This window comes from Perissodus microlepis, chromosome 22, assembly GCF_051167445.1.
Source record: "Perissodus microlepis isolate ML-2025 ecotype Zambia chromosome 22, ASM5116744v1, whole genome shotgun sequence".
Classification (NCBI taxonomy): Eukaryota; Metazoa; Chordata; class Actinopteri; order Cichliformes; family Cichlidae; genus Perissodus; species Perissodus microlepis.
In genome coordinates, this window is record NC_140481.1 from 30962390 (window position 1) to 30989355 (window position 26966).

At 39.5% G+C, this 26966-nt stretch overlaps 1 protein-coding gene across 1 annotated transcript; it reads left to right on the plus strand.

The window, feature by feature from the left end:
* Positions 1 to 2617: 2617 nt before the first annotated feature.
* On the plus strand, positions 2618 to 25614 carry LOC146363508 (gamma-enolase). Its single transcript, XM_084918468.1, has 13 exons — positions 2618 to 2745; positions 13746 to 13831; positions 14141 to 14236; positions 15080 to 15138; positions 16599 to 16668; positions 17852 to 17985; positions 18273 to 18364; positions 18560 to 18690; positions 19291 to 19488; positions 20928 to 21129; positions 22557 to 22665; positions 23477 to 23535; positions 24630 to 25614. Exons 2-13 carry the CDS (start codon positions 13747 to 13749, stop codon positions 24697 to 24699), a joined length of 1305 nt encoding a protein of 434 aa, XP_084774594.1. The 5' UTR covers positions 2618 to 2745; position 13746; the 3' UTR covers positions 24700 to 25614.
* The last annotated feature ends 1352 nt before the right edge of the window (positions 25615 to 26966 follow it).

Here is a 26966-nt window from a genome sequence, read left to right on the forward strand (position 1 = left end):
AATCTATAGACAGCATGGATGTAACACTGTGAAATCGCTCATCGGTTAATGAAATCCTGTTTTGGAGCCTCATGCTGATAGTTTTTGCCTTCGCTATGTTGGCTAACAACTATACTTTATTTACAAAACAAAACACCCTGATATAATACTTTATTCAATATGACCTGAAATGAGTGGCTAAGGCAGAAAATGATTATTTACTGCAGTAATAGAGCGAAGAGTCCAAACTTTTTTCCAATAGTCTTCTGTGCAAACAGATTTCTTTTTGCAACTAGAGGTGTTGCCCCCTGCTGGTCATTAAAAATGCCTTTAAAAAAGTTTAAAATAGATTTTAAACATTTAAAAGATACATTTTAAGTAATCCAAGAAATAACTAAGTATATTATAGTATATTATACAAGTTCTTACACCAATCTAATCTAATTTGTTTCCCTTGACCGCAGTGGAAAACAGCATGAGGTCAGGGAAGAGCTGTTCTGCTGTGTCGAAATGATCAGACTCTGGTCGATAATGAGTTAGGAATTGGATGTGGACAGTTCATAAGCTTGTAAAAATAGCCATGTAGATGAGTATGAGTGAATATGTAAGCTGGTCCTCTGTATTATGTCTTTAATAGGGATAAATCTGTTTGTTTGGTTGGCCTGGTCAGCACTGATGTGCTGGAGGTGAAGGGAGACCTCGCCGAGGGAAAGGCTTGTCGACCTTCAGCGACAATGCAGCAGAAAATTAGCTAATTACAATGCGAGGTGCTCCTCTATTACTCCGTCCCTCTGGATGGCCTCGCTGTTTTGCTCACTTCACAAGCATTTCATTGCTTTTTGATCTCATCAGTGCTTTTTGGGGGAAAAAAAATCCTCTTTGTTGCTCCCTCATGTTTTTTTCTCATCTGCCCCCATTTATTTCTCTCTCTCTCTCCTTCTGTATATATGTTTCTCTTAGTCGCTCACCCATAGCTAACCACAGGGATTGATGCAAATGACGATGTGCCGCTTGTCTCCCAAAGATAATCCCATTAAACTCAGGAATTTAATTATAGATTATCTCACACGCTCGCACACACACAGAAGCGCACCCAGAGACGTTCACACAGGTGGATGTATGCACCTGCCCGATAATACTCTTGCATGCAGGCAAAGACACACCATAATAGACAACCGTGACACACACTGAGCACACACTGGCTTCACCCTTTTGCCCTATCAATGTGTATCAGTGTCACTCTCAGCATTAGCAGCGTCACCGGTCTGTTTTTAGAGCAGCAAGGACACAGCTCAACACGATTCTGCACAGAACAAAGGAAGAACAATGAAGTTATGGTGAGCTCTGTCCAGAACGCAGTCACAGTTCCTGTAAACTCATCAGTTTAGAAGCATTTTCAGGACACGACGGTGGATTTGCGCTGCAGGCCAGAATTTGATTTGGTGAGAGTAAAATTTTATTGGTGAAAGATCACTGGAGTCTTTGGTTACACCACCATAACTTAACCAAGTTACAAACAAATCAGGAAATATCACACAACACCAGTGAAAATATAGAGTTATAAGTTTTAGTTAAATCATGATTACAAGTTAATATGGAAAGCACCTTTGCTGTGTGGTAAAAAGTGGATAAATTAGCGTGTACGTGCATTAAAGGGACAAAACTAAAAATCAAAACAGAAGAAACAAAGGTGGTTAGTTTCTCAAGAGCATTTCTTTCATCTCTCATTCTTTAAAGAGTAAACATGCTTTTAGCCTTCTGCCCTTACACATGGATATCTACTCCAGTATAAGAGAAAAACATCTGCTGGGTAAAAATGAATAGGATGCACAGAATATGAAATCCAGGCAATTCATTTTCTTTTTTACAGACTCCCAAACAATCAGTAAATTAGCTGCTGGAACTGACAGCCCTCATTATAAACAGCTTCAATTTAAGGCTCGGGGTTTTATTCAAGCACTGAATCATCATAAATTTAGGTTATATATGCTTAAATACAGATTTTTGGTAATTACGCTCTGCAAATTTTACATTTTCACCACCAGAGGGCAGCATTTTGCCAGTCGGTATGTTGCTACTGTTCTTTAATTTCTGATATTTCTTTTTTAGCCCTTCCTCATGTCCCCACAAGGATTTTCCCGTTTTCAGGCAAACATTGTAACTAACAGTTGATGTGTTTAATGACCCGCCTGGTTAAACAGGTTAAATCAGTATTACAGGAAAGTACAGCACGGCCATAGTTCAACTTCACTTGATATCTTTTTAGTGCAACAAACAATTTTTGCTTGTTATGTCATATTTATCTCCCTACAACATGAGCATTACACACACTGAGCATCATGTTGTGTGAGTATAGTGGAGAAGGCTCAATTATGTAACCATATATACATCAGCTGAACCCCACTGCAGCACCAGAGAGAGGCAGGGAGACACGCAGCGCGAGAACCGGTCCTGCCTTCATCTATTTTTACCTCCTCTGTCAGGCAAAGAGCCTCTGCACCCCATCCTCATCCCTCCGTCCATCTCCTCCTTTTTAATTAACCCTCCTCTTCCTCTCCCCATCTCCCTTCTGAGTCATCTCCCTCCCCTCCTCCCTCTGACACACACTCGCACATATATATCACCCCCTCCTTCTCTCCTCTTCTCTTCCTCCTCCCCTCCTGTTTCTCTCTCTCTCATCGCTCTGCCTCTCCAGTATTTTCTCAGTCGCCGTAAAAGGCAGAACTCACTCACACACACACACACACACACACACACCGGCATCAGGTAAAGGCAGGAAATCCTCTCTTCCTCTTTGCATCTTTGTGTTCCTGCATCATTGTGATTGCGTGTCTTTTCTGTGTGCTGCATAGCGGATACAGAAGGTTGTGCACGAGAATGAGATGCTTCAGTTTTAGGTCTTACTGCATGTGTGTGTGAGAGGTCGTAGTCCAACTGTGTATGTGTGTGTGTGTGTGTGTAAGACCGGAAGTCATGCATGTGTGTGCATGTACTGAAAGATGTGTGTAAGCGTCAGTTTTAGATGTGTGTCTAAATGTTGCATTGTTGTGGCTTTCAAAAATGTATGTGTGCGTATACAGGAGGAAGGAAATGATGTGTATTTGTCTGTGTGTGTTTTGGCAACATGCACATAATGTGTGTGAACAACCTCTTGCAGTCAAGAACGCGTTGGTTTGATGTCTTGTGGCAGCTTGTGTGTGTGTGTGTGAGAGAGCTGCAGTTTTAGATGCTAATTTGTGGTTTATTTATGTGTGTCATGGCTTTTTGTTTGTTTTGTTTTTGGTTTGTGAGAGGGGGAGGAGGGTTAAAGCTTTCAACTGTCATTATGAAGTGTAAGTGTGTGTGTGTGTGTTTGCTAGATGTGTTATGACAAACCATCTAACAGAAAATGTGTGTGTCTGTTTGCTGCCTGCATTTCCTTTGGTTTCTTGTAAAATGGCTGTCAAGTGTATTGCGTGTGTATTTGGTCATGTGAGTCTTGGCTGTAGGAATGCTATGTGTGTGTGTGTGTGTGTTTGTGTGTGTGTGTATGATCCTGCAGTCAATTACGTTTGAGTCCTCGGTACATCAACCGTGTATGTGTTTGATTGAGAGGCACAAATAGGTGTGTGTGTGTGTGTGTGTGTTTGTTAGTGCTTTTGCAGCAGGTACATTTATGAGTGGGGGTTGACTGAAGCAACAAATATTAATTAATAAATAAAGTACAGCGGTGAAAATTGATATGACATGAGATACAATGAGATGGTATTAAAACAACAATATTTCATAACTTGTCCTACATTCAGCTTTTACAGCAGGAATCATTATTTAATCATTACAGGAACGCGTCCTCAAGGGAAAAGTAACAAACAATAACTGAAAAAAGGAAAGTTAAGGGTTTTGAAAGTATTTGCAGACTAGTGAAATGAATACGGGCGACCTGGTGGTGCATGTTGGCTTAAATGGCCTTAGGTGTGGATGTGAGGTGTGCGTGTGTGATGGACTGGTGATCTATTCAGGGTGTGTCTCACCTCTTACTATATGAAAGCTGGGATAAGTTCCAGCTACGCTTTGTCAGTAAACTACAGAAGCGGTGGAGAAAATGGATGGATGAAGTATATATGATTAAAAAAATAGTGAGATATAGATTTTAATTGATTTGAAGCAGTGATAGATGTTTATTTTTTGCTGTTTGCATGTCACATTTCAAGCAAAAAGGATGAATGCATCATGCATTTGTCTTAATTTGTGGCTAGCGTCTCTCTTTATTGCAGCTGGTTTGTTGTTTTTCATCCTTTAACCAGCGAACATCTCAGAAAGAAAGAAGCTCTATCTTGTGCATTTGAGCTTCCAGCATGAGCACCGTCCTGATGAGTTTATGGTCCCATCTTAAGTTGATAGTTTTAAGGCTGATTGAATACAACATGAGGCCTGTTTTGTATATTTCAGTAACAATTAGAGCCAAGGAGGACTGAGGGTAAGCTTTACTGTGTGACTGACTAGTTGCTAGCCTACGCAGTGTCCATCGATTTCACAGTCAGCTCCATGACAGCTAGTTTTAAAAAGCTGACATGGCTCAGCTTCGGGCTTCACAGCGGGACTTCAGAAACCAGTGGGAGACGCCATGGTTGCTTTGTAAATCTTATATTTACTGTATGTACATATAATGGCTTCGAGGCCTTTGTGGGATTGCACTTTGAAGTCTGTGACTTCTTGAGTTGAGTCTCCAGGTTCAGAGGTTTAATTGATAAAGAAACAATGATTCTTGAGCATGTCACACTGGGAAATAACATTCTGCCATTTTTACTTATATATCCAATAAGATCACAGGTCAAGTGAGAAGTAGCGTCATTTCCTCATAGACTTCTATAGAGCCAGACATCTTTTTTTGAAACCACAGGATTTACCGCCTTCTGTGCTGACTTCACTTTCCAGAAAGAGAAGCTACGTCAGTCTTTGTCTACAGTCTAAGCACCATCAGCTGTTCCTCTCAAAGAGCCAAGGGTTAGGAGTAGCAGATCAGTCAGTTTAGTAATTTGGCACATTTACAAAAATGTTGTTTAATATGTTTTGTAATTTTAGACTGAATGAATAAAAGTGCATCCATCTATCTCAAAGGTATAGCATCTGTTTACACACTATAGTGACTCAACTTCCCTTAAGGGAGATGAGGCATGATTCTGTAACATGAATCATTAACACTTCGTTTGCTTATGGTCAGAGTGGATCTGAGATTGTGAATAGAAGTCATATTGCACGATGATCTTTGTGTCTCAGGAAGACTATTTGTTACTGAAATTGTTACTCAGAATCAGAATACTTTATTAATCCCGAAGGAAATTAGGGAGTGTATCTCACACTTTCAGGATGGATGGATTCTTTATCATTGCACATATACAGCTGTATGAATAAATATTAAAGAGACTTTTATTTCTGTTTTTAAAAAATATGTCGAATCAATCTGAATGCAAGAATCCGTCTGGAATCAGGGACTCCAGCTTTCCTTGGTGGGGGTGATTTCTTGCTAAAATGTGTTTGTGTGATTCTACAGTCAATCTTTACTGTGTGTGTTTTCTGTCTGATGCTTTTTAATATGGCAGCACTGAAAAAAACCCAACATGTCTCTGATTTCTTGGAAAATGGCTGTACAGAGCGTGTGTGTGTTGGCAGCAGGAGTCAAATGCGTGTGCGTTTGTGTTTGATCCGACGCTTGATTGTGTTGTGGTCTGGTGTATCAGCAGCGCGTGTTCGGTTTCTGCATCTCCGGCTGCCTGCTGTGACGTGTGGGCGGACGTTAAGTGTGCGCGAGTACCTGCGATAATCGCCAGCTGAAGCTACATGTGTGTAAACGTCGACACATTATCAGCATTACATACAGTATGTGTGAGACTGCTTCACTTCCCAAGTGTGTGCCATAATCAGCCTTCTGTTCCCTGCCTTCCTCCTCCTCCTCCCCCCCTTCATCCCTCCATCTCCCCTCTGTTCTCCAGCCAAACACAGTCATTTAATTATTTATCTTTCCCTCTTTTCTCCTCTTTTTATCTCTCTCTATCGCTCTCTCACCCTCCCTCATTTCCACTCACTCTCCATTTTGTCCTTCATCACTCCCTCCCTCTCTCCTTCCTCCTGGCCATTCCCTATGTCTCTCTCTCTTTCAGTTTGCATATATTTAAAGCCACATTTTAGCACTTGTTCCTCTGTCTTTGCCTTTTTCTCTCCTTTCATTTGTTTTGTTTACGTGTTATTTATGAAAATAAATGAACTGAAAGTGTTAAAAATAGACTGTAAATAATCAGGGCTTTCACTCACAGGAATAAATGCTGACCTTTGCATCTGTTTGCTCTTTGCTGTATATAAAAGATGGCAGCATGAATTGCATCACCCAGTAATTTGTGCACTCCTGTTTGAAGCTTTTAGTTGGACATTTTGTCGCCTTGTGTTTTGGTGCCAGAATGAGTGATCCTAATTGGTTGAGAGCTACATAATTAGCTAATGTTAGCTAGCTTGGTTTGCAACCATAGACTATACATAAAAAAAGATGTCTTGAAGTTCATTTAGAAAATATGTTTACTATTAGTCCAGAAGGGAGATGAACCAGGGGATGTTTTCAGTGTGACTGACAAGGCATTAACCAGTAAGTGAGCAGCATGCACAGCCAGATGTTGTCCAGTTCCAAACCACTTAGCTGAGACGTCATAGTGGGACTTCTTTAGCTACTGGGTGATGTCATGGTCACTACATTCATCTATTTATATAAAGTCTATGCCAGCGGTCCCCAACCATTTTTTGCACCACAGACAATATTTTCACAGACCGGCCTTTAAGGTGTCGCAGATAAATACAGCAAAATAAAATAAAATGACCAAGACAAAAACGGTGGTATTTTGTAAATATAATAATAAACATGAATTCACTGTGTAATTGTGTAACTTTATTAGCAGCGTCCTCCTGAAATGCACCAACAACATTGAGAGTAGCATCCTCCTCTCTGCCCCTTAATGCTCTTTGGTCGCTATGGTAACGTGTAAATATTTCACAACTGCAACATGGGAAAAGACCCAGGGAAACTGAGTTAACGATAAAAACCCTGAAAACCATAAATTTCAAACCCGAGCCTCAACTCTCGCGGCCCGGTATAGACTCAACCGGTACCAGTCCGTGGCCTGGATGTTGGGCACCGCTGGTCTGTGCCATGAGTCAGTTTATGAGTCAAATAAAACAGCTAGAGACCAAAATCATTGTAAACATGTTTATTTCTGCTGTAAAGATGAACAAGTTGAACACTGTAACATTGGAGTCCATGGGGAATGACTCCGTTTGGAGCCAGCCTCCAGTGGCCATCAGGGGACCTGCAGTTTTTGGCACTTAAGCGTTGCCTTTATTTCTCAGCCTTGATGGGTGCCATTTGATTAAAGTACAGTCTACATGGGCACATAGAGTAGGAGGGAAGGAAACAGATGGTAACGTTTGCCACATTAGCCATGCACCGTGCAATAACTAATGCTCCTGCGAAGTGGGAAATGCCATCAAAGTCCTCAGCTCCTCAGCTGCTAGCAGTGCAGGAAGAACATTAGTTACGTTAGGTTTTGGATTGTGGAGCATTTTGAACACCATTAAATTAGATCATTGTTCATTTATGCAGTCTGAGGGCTTTCAAATGGGAATTTGTTTCTTTTAGTGCTTCAAAATCTGGTATATCTTAGGTACAGAAAGTAGATCTGGTTGTTTTAAATATTTTGTGAGTTTATGAAGAATTTGAGGGTAAAATGAGTAGGTGGTGTTATTTTTATAGGCTGTATTCTTCCTCTCGCTCATTTCTCTCCTTCTCTTCTGATGATTTTCATCACATCTGTCTTGCTCTTTTTCCTTTGATCCTTTTCTCCCTCCAGCCACATGCAGAGACACACAGAGTTGATGTTTTTCTATTTCTTTCCTTTTCTTGTGTGCCCTCATCTCACTCTCCCTTCTCCTCGTTCACTTCCTCTCTGGCACGCCCTCTTTTGGTGCTGGTACATTTTCTGCTGAGCTCTGCAGTCTCTGGTAGGTGTGGTGTGTTCATGGGTTCCATCCCTCTCTGCTGCTGCTGCTGCTGCTGCTGTAGAGCTTACATAATACACAGCAACGTGCCCAAACAGCACCGGGCGAGATGGAGAGAGAACAAGAGAGAGGAGAGAAAAGAGGGATGGAAATGAGGGTAATGAGATAATCCCATTAAGGTAGTGACAGATCAGGAAGCAAGAACATGTGTGTGGATATGAGATTGCTGCATGCAGTTAGTAGTGATATTAATGCACAACTTACATTCAAATGTCTTTACATTAAAAGAATGCATTGCCTCAGACTATGACACATAAACATAATTAGGTTTCTCGATGCATTAAGACACAAGTCTCTTTTCATTTGCAGGCTGTAGGAGGCACTAAAATATTTTTTCTCTGTATAAATGAGTGAAACCATGACTGGGAGGCCACACAGCAGATGACGCAAGACCTATATATCTGCAAGGCCCTTGAACAGTCCTGACACAATAATGCTATAATTAAATCTCCAGGCAGTCACTCGGTCGCCTTAGGAAAGCAAGTTTTACCTCGTGAAACTATAACAGTTTAGATGAAAACTGGGAATTGTGGGGTTTCTGAGGAGGTATCTCATGCGCTGCTGCTCCAGCCCAGGGAGGAACTGTTTGGAAAAGTCTGCAGTACGGCAGGGTGGGGCTCCAAACAGCACCAAAACTTTAGAAAAAGAAATAATTAAACCACCCACACATCCAGAGTGAGCTGACGCTTCAGTATGCTGGTGGCACCTTACAGTATCTGCTTTCTCTTCTGCTGAGCACCATTTATACACTTTACTCATTATGCTGACACTTTTATCTCCTGTGACTTACGAGTGTAAGAACTGAATAAGCATAAATTTTCATAAATGCCACAATAAACCAATGGTGAGGGGAAAATGGGTGGAAATAACGTCCCTGAGCTGCGCAGAGGAATCGTGATAGAGCAGTGCTGAGCGAAGGAGTCAGAGGACAAGAGGAGTAATGTGACTTTGCATTGGGTCAAAAGGAACACACAAGGGAAATCGTGTACCTGGTGGAAGAGAAAGAAGGTGACACCTGGAATTAAAAAAAGAAACAAACGCTATCTGATGTTTGCGGGAAAGATTCACATAAACAAAAAGGGTTTGCATTCAGGATGTGAGTCAGATAAATACCGGGGGAAATAACAGAGGAAGAAGAAAGATAGCACAAGGACATAAATTATATAGAAAAATAGAAAAAAGTGACAGAAATCACTTTTTAAAATGTGCTCCCACAGGAACACCGGCAGGTTAACTTGACAATAAAACGAATGAAGATAGGCCAAGGAGACCGTCTTTATTTATTTCATCCGGCTCGTTTTTCTGTTTATGTTTCTACAGTTAGAAGATTTGGTCTCATATTACATGTTAAGTATATTAAATCTCAGACTTTAGCTTATAACCTGTTAAAAAAAGTTAACCAATGAGTTCAGAGCATATTGTGTAGATGAACTCATAATTAAAACAATCATTAGTTGCCACCATCGTTTCATACAATTATTTTCCACCATGCTTAACAGCAGGACTCACACTTTGTTTCTTTGGTTGTTTGGTTGATTTGGAATCCTTAATATCAGCATTTTAAACACCTCCATGTTTTTCTTCTGGAGCCAGCAGTGACCATAGTTGGACTAAAGGGTGACCTGCTAACTGATCAACTAAGTCTAATTACATCCAATACCTGTGCACACATAGACACCTGCTAACTAAGTACCAGTCCTACAAAACACAACAATCAGACACATGTGGAGCACAAACCTTTTCAGACAGGATTTATCTGCAGTTAGAGGCTGCCTGTGTTTGCGCTGATCAATGAAAGTGGTCGTGATCCTAACAGTGATGACTTTAAAAGCATTTATCATTCTAGGCTCTAATCATATTATTTTTCATGTCTGCGCATGTCTGTTTGACAGGTTGCTGTAGTTTTACAATTTCACTGGCAGCTGGAAGCTGGTAAGCTACTGTAAACCTTTTACAGTAAAGCTCCTATGAAGACTGCACATTTCATTGTCTTTGCATCATTTCCAGTGACGTTACTCTAAATGGCATTTACAGAAAAACCTTCCCTTGCTGTAAATGTAATGGAATTGGAGTAGTGAAGACTTACTTTAAAACTTTAACAATATTTTCCCACAATTCTTTGGCATTTATGATTTACATTCAAATTACTGCCTGTAGCTGTGGCAGTGTCATAATATTCAATCAGCAGAAACGAGCTACAGTGAGACTTTTGGAGCCAACTTTTTGGGGAAGTACAATTTTTTTAATTTGCATTTTTCAACCCCAACTTTTTTGAAAAGTACTCTCATCCCAGATCATACTCTCTGAAACATATTTAAATCTTAATATGACCACAATTTACACAACAATCATCACATTGTGTTAAATAAGACTTAAAAATAGTGTGATATGAGATATAGGGTGACTCAAGATTTCCAGAGAAAGTTGCTTTCTGCTGGTCTTTAGGCCTGGAAGCGTCTTCCATATTTCAGAGATAGAAAATTAAAGTGACATACCCTCTGTTGTGCATTCATAGAACATGGAGCTGATTTATCATTATTGTGATTCAATTGAACTTCTAAAACAATGTTGCCATATCTTATTTATATGTCTGTAACCAAAAAAGATGTATTGTACAGAGATATGAGGATGAGCCCTTCCTCCGAGCCTCCATATTTCTGTCAGTGCATCTGAAGAGGACAGCCTAGGCGCCAGGTTTCTGCAAGCTAGCTGGGAGCCAGATTTAGCTCACAGATCAATAAAGTATTCATACAGTACGGAGGGATGAGGACGGCATAAAAAGCCCCTTTTTGATGTATCGCTGCAGTTACAACGCTGAGTGCCTGGACTGTCAATGAGAAGGAAGAGGGGAAACACCACCGGAGGAGAATAGAATTAATGAAAGCTTCAAATGCTCTTGAGGTAATGGTAATAATGTCACAGTGGTACAGAAATTAAAAATTCAACATCAAAGTGATGGAATACATTTTTAATCTTGTGCTGTGGAGTTCAGTCTCTCTGGCTGAGAAACAGAATTTGAAAGCTTTAAGTTAGTTAAGGGTACACGAGAGAATGAAATGCCAGCGAAAGAGGCTCTCTGGGTTCTTCGTGAGCCATCTTTGACTTTTGTGTTTTTAAAAGCTGATATTTAAATTATCTTAATCGCATTCTAACATTTGCTCGACTAAAGGAAACCTCCTTCTCTCTGGTTTGCACGAAAAGTCACAAAACTCTCGCCTCCATCTAGTTCAGAGTGCAGCAGCTCGGCTTCTTTCTGGTTTTAGCAGATGGTATCACATCACCACAATCCTGGCTTCTCTTCACTGGCTCGAAACATGGGTTTGAAAATTGAAAAGATCGTTTTCAAAGCATGTCTGTGTCTGGGTCTAACTTATCCATAACAGAATTGACATAAAAAACAAAGAGAACCATGAGGTGTAAAAGTAATACTGACAGCTGATAAAGGAGGGTTAATGCTTCCTTTATTACCTCATTTAGCAGAGGATACACTAGACCATCCTTTATGAAAGGAAAGGAGATAATGTCACCCCGCAGTCGATGGCAATGCACCATCACACAAAACAACATGAATGACAAGCAGTGCACATCATGTAAATGTTAATTATAAGTGTGCTTGCCATTGTCTGCCATAAGCTGCTGATATGTTTTGAACCTCAACAACAGGCTGTTAAACCCACGGCTGAACTCTGAGCATCACACTGTGGTGATAAAATCTGCTTTTCTATTTAGTGTTACTTTAGTTGTTACTTTATTGCCAGATTTTAGGATTTTTAAACACCATGACAACAAGCATCAATCATCAGTGTGTAGGTTGACCTCTAAACTCAGATTCAAGTAAAAGCACTAAAAAAGCAAATAAACAAACCAACAAAACAATCATTTCAACCTATTAAAAGTTAAATACCAAGAGTGTTTGTGGCTTGTTGCACATAGCATCTGTACCAGTATAACATACTGTATAGGCACATTCTGAGCGATAGTCCAATCACTCCTTCTGTATCTAATGCACATAACCACTTTTAACATGCATGGATTTAGAAACAGCATTAGCATTCACATGCTTTTTTCTTCGTTTTTTAATTCTTGCATTTAAACAGAACAAAGGTCCAGAAACAACCAGAAGAAAAGTGTTGGCTGCAGTGGCCTATTTAGAAGAATACCATGTAGTCAAGCTGTGTTTTTTCTTTAAGTGTCAGGTTGCCCACAGAGGAGCATCCTTCCTGCATTAGCACTGAAAGATTTTCCGAGATCTCTCTCCTGGGATACAAGAAGCAGCGGTAAACAGCAGCGGTAGAAGCCTAAAAAAGCTTTGCCAAGGTCAGACTGATGGCTAAAACCCCTGCTCAAAACCTTTTCTCTAGTTTCTTTATTGAAAGAGATCAAAGTTTTCAAAGTATGTTAACTTAAATAGATCAGTGAACGGAAGGGTTATGAAGGCAACATCATTTTTACTTCCATCTCTTTTATGTATTAATGTACACTGTATACATGTGTTTAATTGTTGGGGGTCTTACTGTCTGAAATGCATTTATAAAAACACAGTCATTAAGTATTCATTATATATCATGATGCAGAAAAATACACAAACTTAAGGATTACTGTAAGAAAGGAAAGAAGTAATACCCTATGCAGTAGCACCAGTGTTCGTTTGATTACATTTTCCACTTTATATATTTTTCTTTATAAATTAGCTTTGCATGATTCCTCGATCAAAATAATCCTTTTTTGATTTAAAGTGGACCTCAGTGCATCCTTTAATTTCATTCCAGTTTAGCTCCTCACCTTTAAACAAGCTCTCCTCTGATTGGCTGCCCCTCATAAACAGCAAGTTTGAACAGAAGGTGGGTGGAGCTTCTCTGCTCAAGCTACATGACAAATATATCACCTTCTAATGTAACATCTGCCATATAATCAGGAATAAACTGATACTAAAACATTTCAACCAGGATCAAGCCCAGTGATTATAGCACCTATTCTCAGAGTTGTACTATTTAGCAAATGTTTTGAAAGGCATGTTACATTTGTTGGGAGCTTTCTCTGTAGTAAATTAACAGATTGTTGGTGCCGTGGAGAATATTCCTGGCTGCAGGAGGCTGTGTGCAGGAGTAAGACAAAATAACAGTGCTTTCAAAGTAACAAAGGAAACTGTGAGCCAGCGAAACAGAGAGGGAGAAATCAGCGTGAAGAAAGAAAAAATAAGATCTATCAGGCTTTGATTCACAGTACTTGTTTGTATGATCAATGCCTCGCTAGTTTTGTTGACAATTAGAAAAATATAGAACATCACCACGAAACCAGAATAAATCAGCAGATTCCAGTCTGGATAAAAGCAGCGACGAACTGATGCATTATTTAAAACTCCTCCCTCTCCTACTGAAGTTTTTCTTTTTGCTGCTTCCAGAAACAGAAAAGTAACTGCAGTGTGTGTGTGTGTGTGTGTGTGTGTGTGTGTGTGTGTGAGAGAGAGGGAGAGAGACAATGCACTCCTCTGTAGTGAGCTTTGATTTCTGCATTGATGTTGCTCGCCGTCTCCCCTGGCAGGCTGCCGTGTGTTTGTGTTCACTGTAAAAATAGATCTTTTCATCCAGGAGCTGAAGTTTTCTGTGTTTCATCTCCTTGGTGCAGTTAAGGTGAAGTTATAAGTTAAAAACAGTTAACGATGGGCTGTTTTTCTTGTCTGTGTCTTTCAGGATGTCGATCGTCAGCATAGTTGCCAGGGAGATCTTGGACTCCCGTGGAAACCCCACTGTTGAAGTGGACCTCCGCACAGAAAAAGGTGACCGCTAAAGAGCCTGTCTGAAAATGTCACAGGAAGAAAATAACACAATCTTTACCACCAGGAAAGCAGGTCACACTTACCATGCCAGAAAGCTAAAAAATAAAAATAAAAATGGAGAGCTTGGTAGTTTGAAGCAGCTGTTTGGGACATCAAATCCCCTCCAGCTGGCCTCTAAAATGAAGCTGAGCAACTGCAGGGATTATTAAGAAATGACACAAGGCATAGGGAAAGCAGTCTGAGATGAAGACTTGTCTAATATCTATCATATCAAAACCTTAATTCTTTCTCTCTTAATTAATTTTCTAGGTCTGTTCAGGGCTGCGGTGCCCAGCGGAGCATCCACAGGGATCTATGAGGCTCTGGAGCTCCGAGATGGAGACAAGAGCCGCTACAAGGGCAAAGGTATGAAGATGCATCAGCTGAGCTTGCACAGACTGTTACATTCGATGAGAACTTAAAGCTGCATTCAGTATTTATGACCACAAGAGGCCAAACAATGAAGAGATCACTGACTAACAGAAACAGAGTGCTGTTTTCAGTGAATAGTGCTGCATTTATATGATAACAAACACTGAGAGTAATCACTTCACATTTTATAAAAACCCTACAAAATAAAATAAAAACATAATAAACATAATATAGATTTTTATGAAAGCTTTATATACCCAACAAAAGTAAAAGCACTTAAGAAGAAATAAGCCAGTTGTGTTGACAATGACAACAATATAGAACATTCAGAGACCTTTAAAGTAAAAATTACAGTTTTCTAGAAAGTTTCTTTAATTCAGTGTTTGTGACGCTGATAAAACCTTTGGCCTGTCGACATATTCCTCTCACAAATATTTTTGCAGTGTAGATGTTTGGACATCTTATTTTTATTCATAATATGACGCTAAAATGCCACAAAAGTCTTGATAAAGTCCAGCATTTTAAATTTGTCTAACAAATCATTTTTACTGCTGGCGAACACTGAAAGACACTTCAGTGACTATAAAACAGCCATTAAGGCTACAGTGCTCACCTAACCCTCAAACAAATGAATCCACAGTAAATTTCACCCTAGAGTTGCTGCAAAAGCAATCAGTGCTGATATGAAAATATTTCCAAGTAATTTGGAAGAACACTAATAGATAAAACTGTGCTCTGTTTTCACTACAATTTAACATTATTTATTATTGATAATTTACGTGTTCACCTCACATTTTTGTGATGCTGTGCGTCTGATTTCCTTCTTTGTCACTTTAGGTGTTTTGAAGGCAGTTGGGCACATCAACGATACTCTGGCTCCAGCCCTTTTAGCCTCTGTAAGTCCTCAAATCACTTATTATACTATAGAGGATTAACGTTAATCTTAAACCTATTTTCTGTTATGTACTCAGTTTAATATAGTACTTTCTTAATCGAACTGACCGCTCAAAATAATTTTCAGCTACAAGCACTCTGTGATTCCTGTGAGCTGAAACAACAGCTGCAAACATCTGCATTAAAGCAAGGATTTCTGCTTTTTTCCCATTATGATGGGAGTGGAAGGGGATATCTTTCATATGGTCATCTCACACGCAGATGTCCCACCCACATCCTGTTCTGAGCAGCAGCCAATCAGACAAAAGTTGGCTTAAAAGGAGGAAGAAAATAGCCAAAACATCCAAAACAGCTTGATTATCATGATTATTGTGACTTTTTGATCACACTAAGCTGCTTTAGTTGGAAATAATGGAGCTGGAAATAAATATAACAGGTTCCCTTTAAAGGGAAATTTAATTACCATTATGAATGTCTTCTAATTAATCATTGTGTTGGGAGTCATGCATTAAAAACTGCACACACGTGTTTGTGTGTCTCCTCATTTTATAGCCTTAAATAATTAGCTGCTTGAGTTATTGAGGCTGAAAATGTTAAGACTTAAAATGTAAATAATTGTCTTGGAACAAACAATTGTCATCAGATGACAGCCGATGGATTACCACACTGACCATTTAGTAACTCCAGAAGTGGATTTTATATGTGGTAAATGTTCCCAATATGTCATACTGGTGGAATGTTACACTTTTTAAATAACAAAGCATGTGTTCCCCCAACGAGCCTACGTAATGAGTGTTTGTCTTATTTGTTCAGTCTAATGTGTAATAAAGATTTAAGAATGAAGCTTTTACTGTGTATCAAACCCTGATCTTAATATTTCTGCACACACATTGGAGGAAAAGTGGGATTTTCATCAGTTAGCGGCACAATAAAGTTCTGTGGTTTATTTCTGTAGTAAAACTCTGAAGTGGAGGTTAATGACAGAAATCTGAATCCTTTGAATATTATTATAGTAAAAAAATATTTTTATTTTAGTCATTATGTATAATGTTGTCAATGTAACAAAAAACATGTAAAATTCTAAATGTTGGCAAATAATGAATTTAAATGAAAAGAATTGGAGGTAATTCACAGAAAAGATGAAGGCTGAAGCTTTAGTGTATTACACATGCACTATTTGAAAACATTTCCTGAATGGAAACTCTTTCAGTGCTCAGTGCTACTACTAACAACACAAACCTGTGTGACATCACTGGAATAGATTTGCTTTATGTTAGTTAGTCTGCTAGAATGAATGATTTTACTCAAGGTTTAGCAATGACATTACAAAAATCTGAAAAGAGGGGCTTTATGGAAAAACGATCTCATGTCTTTTACATTTACTGCAACTAAATGTATGTAACACGTATGACTGTAGACTATATGTGAATATCACCACTTATTGTTCTGCTTTTGTCTGCAGGGCATCAGCGTGGTGGAGCAGGAGCAGCTGGACAACATGATGATCGAGATGGACGGCACAGAAAACAAATGTGAGTTGAAACCCGACAGGAGCAAATCGAGATGACTAACAGCACATCATCAGAGTCTAGCAGCCAGCTGGAAATCTCCCCGTTCCTGCAGCTCAGCATCCATTCGTGTGAAGTCACACACATTTTAAAAAATGCTTTGTGCCGAAGGTTTGTCACGGAGCGCTTCGCAGAGCGACGAGGGGCATAAATACAGATTGAGCAAATAGATTTGTGTTCCAAACAAGCTTTGGCACGATCAATGCAAACTCACATCTTTAATAAATAAATGCAGTGCTCATTTATTATAATTTAAAATCATGTTCAGGCAGCAGTGTAATCAGCCCTCAAAGTAATGTCGTTTGGGAGAAATTAATCTCCGCCAGCACGGAAACCTGTCAGACTGAACTGCAGCTGAATGTATCGGCTTTCTGTCCATGCAACGACAAACATGGTTATATCCAAAGAGTCAGCCGTGGCATTTCACTTTGCTTTAGTTTTTACAGTTACACAAATTTAAACTCATTTTTTAAATCTATGGTTAAAAAATAGTGAGATAATCTTTTTAAATTAAAGCAATTGATAAAAGAATTTAAAGCAACAACATATCGAGGAATAAATTGTGTTTTTCAAAAGAATCACAAAATGTAAGGTGGCATGAAAAAAAATGTCACTAAATAGAATCTGATTTTAATTATGGAATCTATATCAGAAATGCTAAAGTTTGAGTTTAAAGGTTTTACTTTTAGCTCTTTAAAAATCATGTAAATTTGAATGGATCCAATACTCACTACAAAATGTTGCAGCTACAGTCATACTAAAGGTGACAGATACTTCTGGATGTAGGCTTAATCCAGGAAAAGTCCAGGGAAATCCTACCTGCCAAACTTGGTCATGCCAAATACGATCTACATTCAACATTATTAATTTAATGTTTACCGAAGAAAACAGCATTAATCATCATAAAAACCCCCACATCTACCTGTCTGTCAAAGAGGCCACACTCCTATAATGTAGCCAGGTTGTAAACATGTTTTTTCTGCTATAAAATTGGACCTTTAACATAGAAGTCAGCAGGAACTGACTCCTTAAAATAGTTTTTCAGGGTATGTGATACGACGTGGCACATTTTTGCCAGTAAAACTCAGACACTAGACACTGTGGATGCGAACACCCATCACTTTCTTTCTTATGACCTTTCAAACAGCCAAGTTTGGGGCCAACGCCATCCTGGGAGTGTCTCTAGCCATCTGTAAGGCTGGCGCAGCAGAGAAAGAAGTCCCCCTGTACCGCCACATAGCTGACCTGGCTGGAAACACAGAGCTGGTGCTGCCGGTTCCTGTAAGCATTTAAATCATTGCAGAACACCTACAGTGCTGTGAAAACATTTACACGGCACCTTGTTGTTCAGTATGTCACTGAAGGATTATTAAAATAACATGTAATGTAACATTTCATATATTTAATGCTTCTGTTTACACCACATTTAAATACTTCTGCACACTGGCAAGATGTTTCTACTAAAAGTCTTTTTGATTAGTTGCTATAGAAACGCAGAAAGTGATGGATTCGAGGACCTTTAATTGTTTTTAAAGCCTTCCTTTCCTCTTCTTTTCTCTTCTCTTCAGGCCTTTAATGTGATAAACGGAGGATCTCATGCAGGAAACAAACTGGCCATGCAGGAGTTCATGGTGCTGCCAGTTGGGGCTGAATCTTTCAAGTAGGATTTCACCTTTAAAACCATTGACTGTTCATAAAACTCTGATTTCTCAGCTGCTAGATTTATTTGATTTAATGCATTTCTCGTTAAATCATCCTGCTTTGTTGTTTTTGAAACCACAGCTGGTGTTTCTCCTTGCCTCCCTGTTCTTGCATCCTGTCACAGTCCTTAACAGGTATCTCTTCTGTCTCTCAGGGAGGCGCTAAGGATAGGATCAGAGCTCTACCACACGCTGAAAGGAGTCATTCAGGAGAAATACGGCCAAGACGCCACCAACGTTGGAGACGAGGGAGGATTTGCGCCCAACATCCTGGAGAACAGTGAGGGTGAGGAACAGATATTTGAATAATTAACAATATGTTTGGGTCTGTTTGCAGCAGCTTTTAAGCCACCTTCTTTAACTGGAGTGGGAATCAGTAGATAGATCTGGGAAAGCTTTGATTATGGAAAATTTCTGTAAACATGATCTTTACTTGACTTCCATTGGTAAACAAAGCAAAATCTAAAATGGAATATTTACTGACATATAAGTTTAATATTACTTAATAGGTTTAGTCATCAGAAATGCTTTAGATGTTTTCCACCTCTCAGTACTGCCTGTCTGCAGCCTGAGAAGCTAACTCATACAGAAGACACGTTTGAGCCTAATCTGGCCTACTTTCAGCACTTACAGCTCAGTTATAGTACTCACACAGTTGTGGCCAAATATGGACCAAACATACCTGAGATGTGGCCCATATATAAATTGGACCTGTGACTCAGCCGATTCATCCTGAGTCAACGCTGTCAGTCAAAGCTAAATGTGGCCCTTCCACGTGGACCACATTTGGGGCAAACATGCCTGCCTACCCGAGAAGCCTGGGGGCAAAAGATTCAATCCATTTCTTATTTTATATTCCCCCCTTGTCTCTTTCTCTGTTCTTCAGCTCTGGATCTGCTGCAGACAGCCATTGAGAAGGCTGGCTTCACAGAAAAGGTAGTAGTCGGGATGGACGTTGCCGCCTCGGAGTTTTACCGTGAGGGGAAGTACGACCTGGACTTCAAATCCCCACCAGATCCAGAGCGGCACATCACTGCAGAGGAACTGGCTGACATCTACCAGGGCTTCGTCAACAGCTACCCAGGTTTGCTTATTTAAATTTGTACAAAACTCAACCAGTGTTTGGTTCAATGCAGTTCAGTGAATGTCAAATGGTTAAAAAAGTAGTTCTTTATCTAGTGATAAAATAAGTTAATGTGACATAAAGGTGAAATGCTTATTTCTTCAGTAGTGTTGCTGGACTGCAGAAACACGAGATGCTTTTAAATCCAAGGTTGCTGACTCTATGAAACCCAAAGAAAAACGGCTTGGCCTTTTAGCTAGCTGACATTTTCAGCTGACTTAATGATTTGAACACAGGACTTCAGGGCCAAATGCTTTTATCTCCACCCTTGTTTACTCATTGGGACGGTGAAAATTCAGCATTTTCTCCATTAGTGGATTACTCTCAGGCTCAGTAAAATTTCTGGGTTTTTTTCAGGGTACTTTTAGGTGGATATTTCTGCTTTATTATTTTCCCTAAAAGAGACTATTTCTAATACAGAAGAGTATTTATAAAACCCTTCAACAATAATAAAGACAATAATAAGGCCAACTGGATTTGGAGGATTTACAAGCATTACAGGTGATATGAAGTTTGTAGAGAAGTCACTTTGAGGGGTGACTACTATCAATGTCATACTGGATTAAACTCTGTTGCATTAGTCCTTCTCCAGATGAGGCTGACTTTTTCTGTCGCTGTTCTCTGCAATAACTTTTAATGTCCACTCTATGACCCATTATATTTTTCCCCATTTAAGTATGTAAGTAAAGATTATTTATTAAGCGCTTTTCATAGACAGGCAGTCACAAAGCGCTGTGCACAAAGATAAAAATAAACAGAACGTTAAGTAACAAAGTAGACAATATACACAATACAAAAGGTTAAATGTAAATACAAATGTCAAAAAAAATCTATCATATATAAACAGCTTCAGTGGTAGAAGCTCAAATGAAACACTGTAAGACTTTTAAATGGTAAAATCAGTGAGTGTAGAAGTAATCCCTGTGAGCCGAGCTCTGTATGATGTCATTGAGAGAGGACATGTAATCAGATCCCTCCATCCATTCATCCATCTTCTTCTACGAATCCAGTCCGAATCCAAGCTCTCATGGGGCGAGAAGAGAGATAAATAAGGGTTGTTTTGATTCCAAGAATAGCTCTGTGTAACCAGTTGTGCCATGTGTCTCACTTCCTGTAGCGATCTTTTTACTCTGTAACACTCATCTGATCTGGCCTGAAAAGACCTGTGAGTTGTCTGCTATGTGATATACTTTGAAAAGTCTAAAAACGGAGTTCAGGGCAGCTGAAAGAGTTCCCTTTATACCACTTAAATGATAATATCTTGAAATTGTCCAATAATTTCAAGGACTTGTGTTGTGTTATCTGAAAAATTACATTATTGGTTATTATTATTAAATCACTAGTTAGCACTAGCACTCCCCCTATTGATGAGTAAGAGACCTCTCTTTTTTCACTTCCAGTGGTGTCCATCGAGGACCCATTTGACCAGGATGACTGGGAGGCCTGGTCCCGCCTGACGGCCCAGGTGGGGATCCAGGTTGTTGGGGATGACCTGACGGTGACCAACCCCAAGAGAATAGAGAAAGCTGCTGAGGAGCGAGCCTGCAACTGCCTGCTGCTCAAAGTGAACCAGATCGGCTCTGTCACCGAGGCCATACAGGCGTACGTCTGCTTTGTCCAAAGTTCAATGAGAAATCTCAGTGTGGACACGATTCACATTTTGGAAATAAAAACAAGGCCATTTAATAAATGAAAGAAGTTACAAATTCTTACATATTGGGTATTTAAAGATCCATAAATTCAATTTGTCACTGACGCAGTGTTGTCCTGAAGCTACAGAGTAACCCTCCACCCCCTCAGGCAGGTCCGTGACCTCGAAGCCTCGGATTGGCCGAACAGAGCTTTCAATCTTTGCTGAGGTGACAGAGAGAGGCACAGCTGTCCAGCTGTCAGTCAAAGATGTGGAAATATAGACACACACATACCCAGTGGATGTCGCTATAGTGTCAGTCACATCGGTCATTACCTGTCAGCCATGTTGGCCTTGTTCCATTTATGGCGGATAAATGAAGGACAGGAAGTGATAGAAGATGTTTAGGATAAGGTTCAGCTATCGGTCAAACATACTGCTGACGTGGGTTGGCACTGCTATATGTTTCTGTACACTTGATGATAAATTTGTGAAGAGTGTGTTTGCTCCAGTCTTGGATGTGTGTATCATCTATAACAGACTTACCAAACTGTCAGTCAGGGTTATGAAGCCATCAGTCACAACAGTGTAGCTGGATTAGAGCAGGAGGGGAGGAGGGAGATTAAATGATAGACACAGAGCTGATGACAGTAAAGGTGATGTATTACATCCATCACATGAAAAGCTTCCTGCATCGTTAATCTGATACATTAGCTACTTTTTTTATAGCTCACGTGAACCCCGAGGGGGCACTTTATGTCTTAATCTTCGTGTTGTTAGCAGGTTAGCATGCGAGATGAGCCGCAGTTACAAATGAATTATATCAGATTAATTAACTTGTCCAATTAGCACAGCGCAGTTAATATATGCAGCACAGTGTGGCATCAGTGTGTAGAGGGAAGGTGAACTATGTGCTGCCACGACCTTCAGTGCTGCCTCGTACTGTGCTACAGTAGTTAGCATCCAACCCTCTTCAGTAGTCCACCTAAATAAAAACTGACTCTTAGTGGTCGCTTTTAGGGATTTATGTCATTGTTGGATTTTAGGGTTGAAAGAAAGCAGAGTTTAGCCTTTCTTGTAGGCATAGCTAAAATTATGTTGTCTCTCGGCTTTGTATGTTCTTGTCCTACGGTGTCAAACGTTACCCAGTGAACATTTCAACACCGGGAAACCGCTGTCTGACTGTCTTTTGTAGCTGTCTAGTTTTGGTTGAAAGAGTTAGAGAAAATTTAAGTTATGACGGCTTTGGAAATGTAACTTTGCTATCAGGTAGAGATCTTTCTTAGCAAAGGGAAGTTTGTCTATGGGAACAGTTTTATTATCAATTATTATCCTTTTATCAATTGGAAGAAAATGAAAATGACTAACAGAGTGCTTTGAAATAAACTTTGTCCGTCAGGTGTAAGCTGGCTCAGGCAAATGGTTGGGGTGTGATGGTCAGCCATCGCTCAGGAGAAACAGAGGATACCTTCATTGCTGACCTGGTGGTGGGACTCTGCACTGGACAGGTAAGTTTAGAAGCTGACACCAACGTTTAAGTCTCTCCTCCAAACCAAAGTCAATGTTATGGCTGATGTAGATATAGGTTTCAGGTTTTTGTCCTTTTAAGGATGTAAGAATCCACAATAAACCCTTTAAATCATTTAGCTATTTGTTTTTCTTGTTGCCTTTAAAATGTCAGTAAACTAAACTTACAGTGAATATTAAGTTTTGTAAGTTTGTTTTAAATATATAAAATAAATTGTGAAGTAAACTGAACAAGATAAAATAAAGATATTAGTGCATTTCTTCATGAGAAATTTAACTTCAGCCTTATATTGTTTTGTATTATTGTTTAGACTAACTGACTATAAGTGAATGGAACTAAATGTCTAAAATAATTATCAATTCTCTTGGCTTCTAAATACAGAAACACACATTTTATTTTATCTTTTGCAAATACAGTAACAATAACCAATTTAAATAATTTTCTCTTATGACCTTAATTCTTTAGTATGACCTTTAGCCCATAAAATATTAGCATTGTGCTAATGCATGCTGATAATTACACAGCTGAAGTGCAGGTACACCACAATACAAACTTCCGTATTTGTACAAAGAAGCTGGTTAGGGTGGCTGAATGATGCTATCCTCTAGCTAAACTTCTTGTTCACCTCACTAAATTTACATTTTTGGGCTACAGCTCCACAACTGTCCAGCTTCATTCTGAACTATCATTCAAGTGTTTCCCTGTGAAGCCAGAAGTCCAGAGAGTTCTTGGTGTTATGTTTTAATATTCTGTTGGTCACCTGCAGGATAATGTTTATCTTACTGTTGCAGATTAAGACTGGCGCCCCCTGCAGATCTGAGCGGCTGGCCAAGTACAACCAGCTCATGAGGTCAGTGTGCTGCAGACAGAGAGGTCTCTCTCACATGAACTTATGAAATAAAGACAGTTCAGCTGCTGCTCTGTGAAGATTTATTTTTTACAGCTGACTTGATAACCTGCTTTGGTCCACAGATTGGCTGGTTTGAGTTGGGCTTCGTTCATGGCTTATTCATTTTTGACACTTTATGGAAACAAGACATTTTCTGTTAAAGAGTTTATATATATATATATATATATTAAATGTGAAAAATTTCTGAATCTAGAATTAAAATAACTCTAAAAACAGTCCTTTTCTTCAGTATTTACTCATAAATTCCTAATTGGTCCTCTGGCCTGTTGAATGTTTAGTAGCCCCTTTTTTTAGCTCCAGATCAGGCGGCAGCATTACAGCGCAGCTCCTCAGGTGCCTGCTCTGTCCTAGTGCTTACCATCAGAGAGCTAATTGACATGACAGGCGACAGGAGCGCTGGTGTCACCCCATGTGTCCAAGCCAGTCAGTGGCAGGGGGAGGTGGGAGGAGGAGACAGGAGGGAGGGAGATTGGATCGGCTCAGCGGTGTAATCCCATTGGACTGCTGAGGACCTGTTAAGGGTGCAGAGACTTAACGGGGGCATTAACGAGCAATAAATGCTAATCAGCGCAGTCGAGCGTGAACACACACACGTGAGAATCTGTTGTGCAGCAGGTAGATGCTGTAAAGCAACACATGAGCTTTTTAACAATGGAAAAACTGAGTTGTGATTTGCATTTTCGCATACATCCTGTTTTATTTTTTTATATGACCAATGATCTTCTAATGTTGATTATTTTGCTTTTATATAGGGATATAAATGGATTATTTTGCCTGCAGCTGTGGTGCAGTGACGTGGCAGCTTGTCGAATTTTTGTTGATTTGTTGAAGTTTTTATGCAAAGCAGATTATAAGTAAGAAGGCTGTGCTGGACATGCAGATATTATTTTCAATAGATATGATCACATGTCGCCAGTGCAAAGAGTATAAACTCTTCCAGGTTACAGGCTGACCTTATGAAGAAGAACAGAAATTATTTCCTTCAAAAACAATTAAAAAATGTTGTTTTTGTTTCTGTCTTCCTGCCACTGTAGGATTGAGGAAGAGTTGGGCGACCAGGCTCGCTTTGCAGGCCATAACTTCAGGAACCCCAGCGCTCTGTGAAACTGACTGCTGAATGACTTGCAATGACGCACACACACACGCACACACACACACACACACACACACACACACACAAGGAACGAGCCATGTATAAAGACAGATTACAGATAAGCAAAAGAAAATAGCTAAAAATAACTAAATAAATAAATTATGCACTGAACTTAAAGGTAGGGAGATGAAACTGTATGCACACACACACACACACACTCACACACACAGTGAGCAGATGCAACACGTGTAACGCACATGCAGGGGAATAACATAAAATCTGAATATTTATAAGCCAGACATGCACTGTTACTGTAGTTTTAAAGGAATAGTTTGTGTACAGCCAGAGGACAGACCTGCAAAAATAAAGATTAACATTGTAAACACAGAGAGAATAATGAGCAAAGATCTCAGAAAACCATGAAGACTAATGCTCGCAACTGAATGAGAACGATGCATTTGTAAGGAAAGCAGCAGTTTCAGGGATGGAGTGAGGCTAATAACTACACACTGTAAACACCTGAACACTTACACACTCTGCCATGTCACACTCTAACCTGGACACTCAAGTACCTGCACTCCTCCCACTTCTGTCCTCTTCTTTCTCTCTATTTTCGTCTCCTTGTTCTTCTTGTCGTGTCTGTCTCTCGGTTCCAGTTGCTCCCTTTTCTTCTCGCCCAGACGTGATTCTGATTATTTGTCCTTTGTCCATGCTTGAGATTCTGCCTCTTTCTCAGAGAAAAAGAAGATAGAATATATGAACCCCGAATCCCTTTGTTCCTTCGGTTCCTCCTGAATGTCTTTAGAATAGCTGTGATCAAAAAAGAAGAAAGAGAATTTAAAAAACACTTAAAGAGAACGCTTGTCATTGAAAATAATGTGGAAATATGTGAAATAAAAAGATGGTAATTTACAATTTCAAACACAGCTGAAGGAGTTTTGTCGTTTTGTGTCTGAATCTTTTTTTCAGTGAAATGTCAGAATATGAGCATGTGGAGGGTTTTTTGTATTTTTTTTTAACTTGTTCAGCTCAACAGCCAACGAGCTCTGCCAGGGTGAGGCATCTGTTTTCCATCAGTCCGCAATTCACACAATTCACCGCTTATTTTACAGTAAGCACGTAAGCAATGCAGTCAAACCTGCACACATTGATCACTAACGGATCATCACTCAAACTGTGCTCAAGATCAAGAACACATTTGTTGATATACTCGCAAAAGCTGTGCATTGTGATGAATATGAGCTACTACGTCACTGATCTTCTGGTTTTTAGGTCCCAGTTTAGTTTAGTAAGTTATGTATTTTACTATTTAATGTGATAATATTTAAAACTGCAAACTGGCTTAAAACTATAGCAACTGCTTGGGGAACTTATAATCAATATAACTTAGACAATACAGGAGACTTTTTTGCCATGAAATTAAAATTGCACCATTAATATGTGACTGAAGGACCAACGGTGTTCAGACATTATTTTGTTGCTCCAGTCCATCCACGTTTCTTCTGAGAGCTCAGCTTTATCCTCTGATGACGACTGCTATCATGGAGTCATGAAGGGAGCTCCTGGAGGGCAGTGCCTCCATTCAGATGGCTCACTGAGAGGAAGAAAACAATGTCACCTAATCTGGAACAGCTACAATCTCTGGCCATTTCATTAGGTACATCAGTTCAGCTGCTTGTTAACACAAATATCTAATGAGCAAATCACATGGCAGCAACTTATTGCATGTTGACATGTTCAGGATGACCTGCTGAGCTCAATCTGAGCAGACGGGGGAAAAATTTTATTTAAGTGAACTGAAGCTATTTAGCAGATTAAAACAGTTTTTTTACATTTTCTAAAACATGTATTAAATAAAGAGGATTTATGAAGAAAACCAGTTTTAAATGATTAAAAACAACCTGGGCAGCAATGGACATGTGACTAAACAGACTCAATCAACTTGTCAACCAACACATGTATTTGATCAGATATGACATCAGTCAACACAGACCCAGAAAGCAGAGCGATTTCCTGTGATGATAACGGAGCCAGCTCTGTTGTGAACTCGTGATAGAGCCAACAGTGAAAACGTTTGTGTCTGACATGATGAGTTAAAAAAGAAGAATAAAAACGCAATATGACCCTTTAAAAAAACTTTTATGAAGTACTAGTTTCAAGGATTCTATACTAATCAAATATTATTCTAAAAAAAATTAAATGCAAAGGAAAAATGCTTTAACTTGTTTTAACTGCTTATAAGTCACATTTAGGTTTCTTTAAATGCATTCGAAATGGG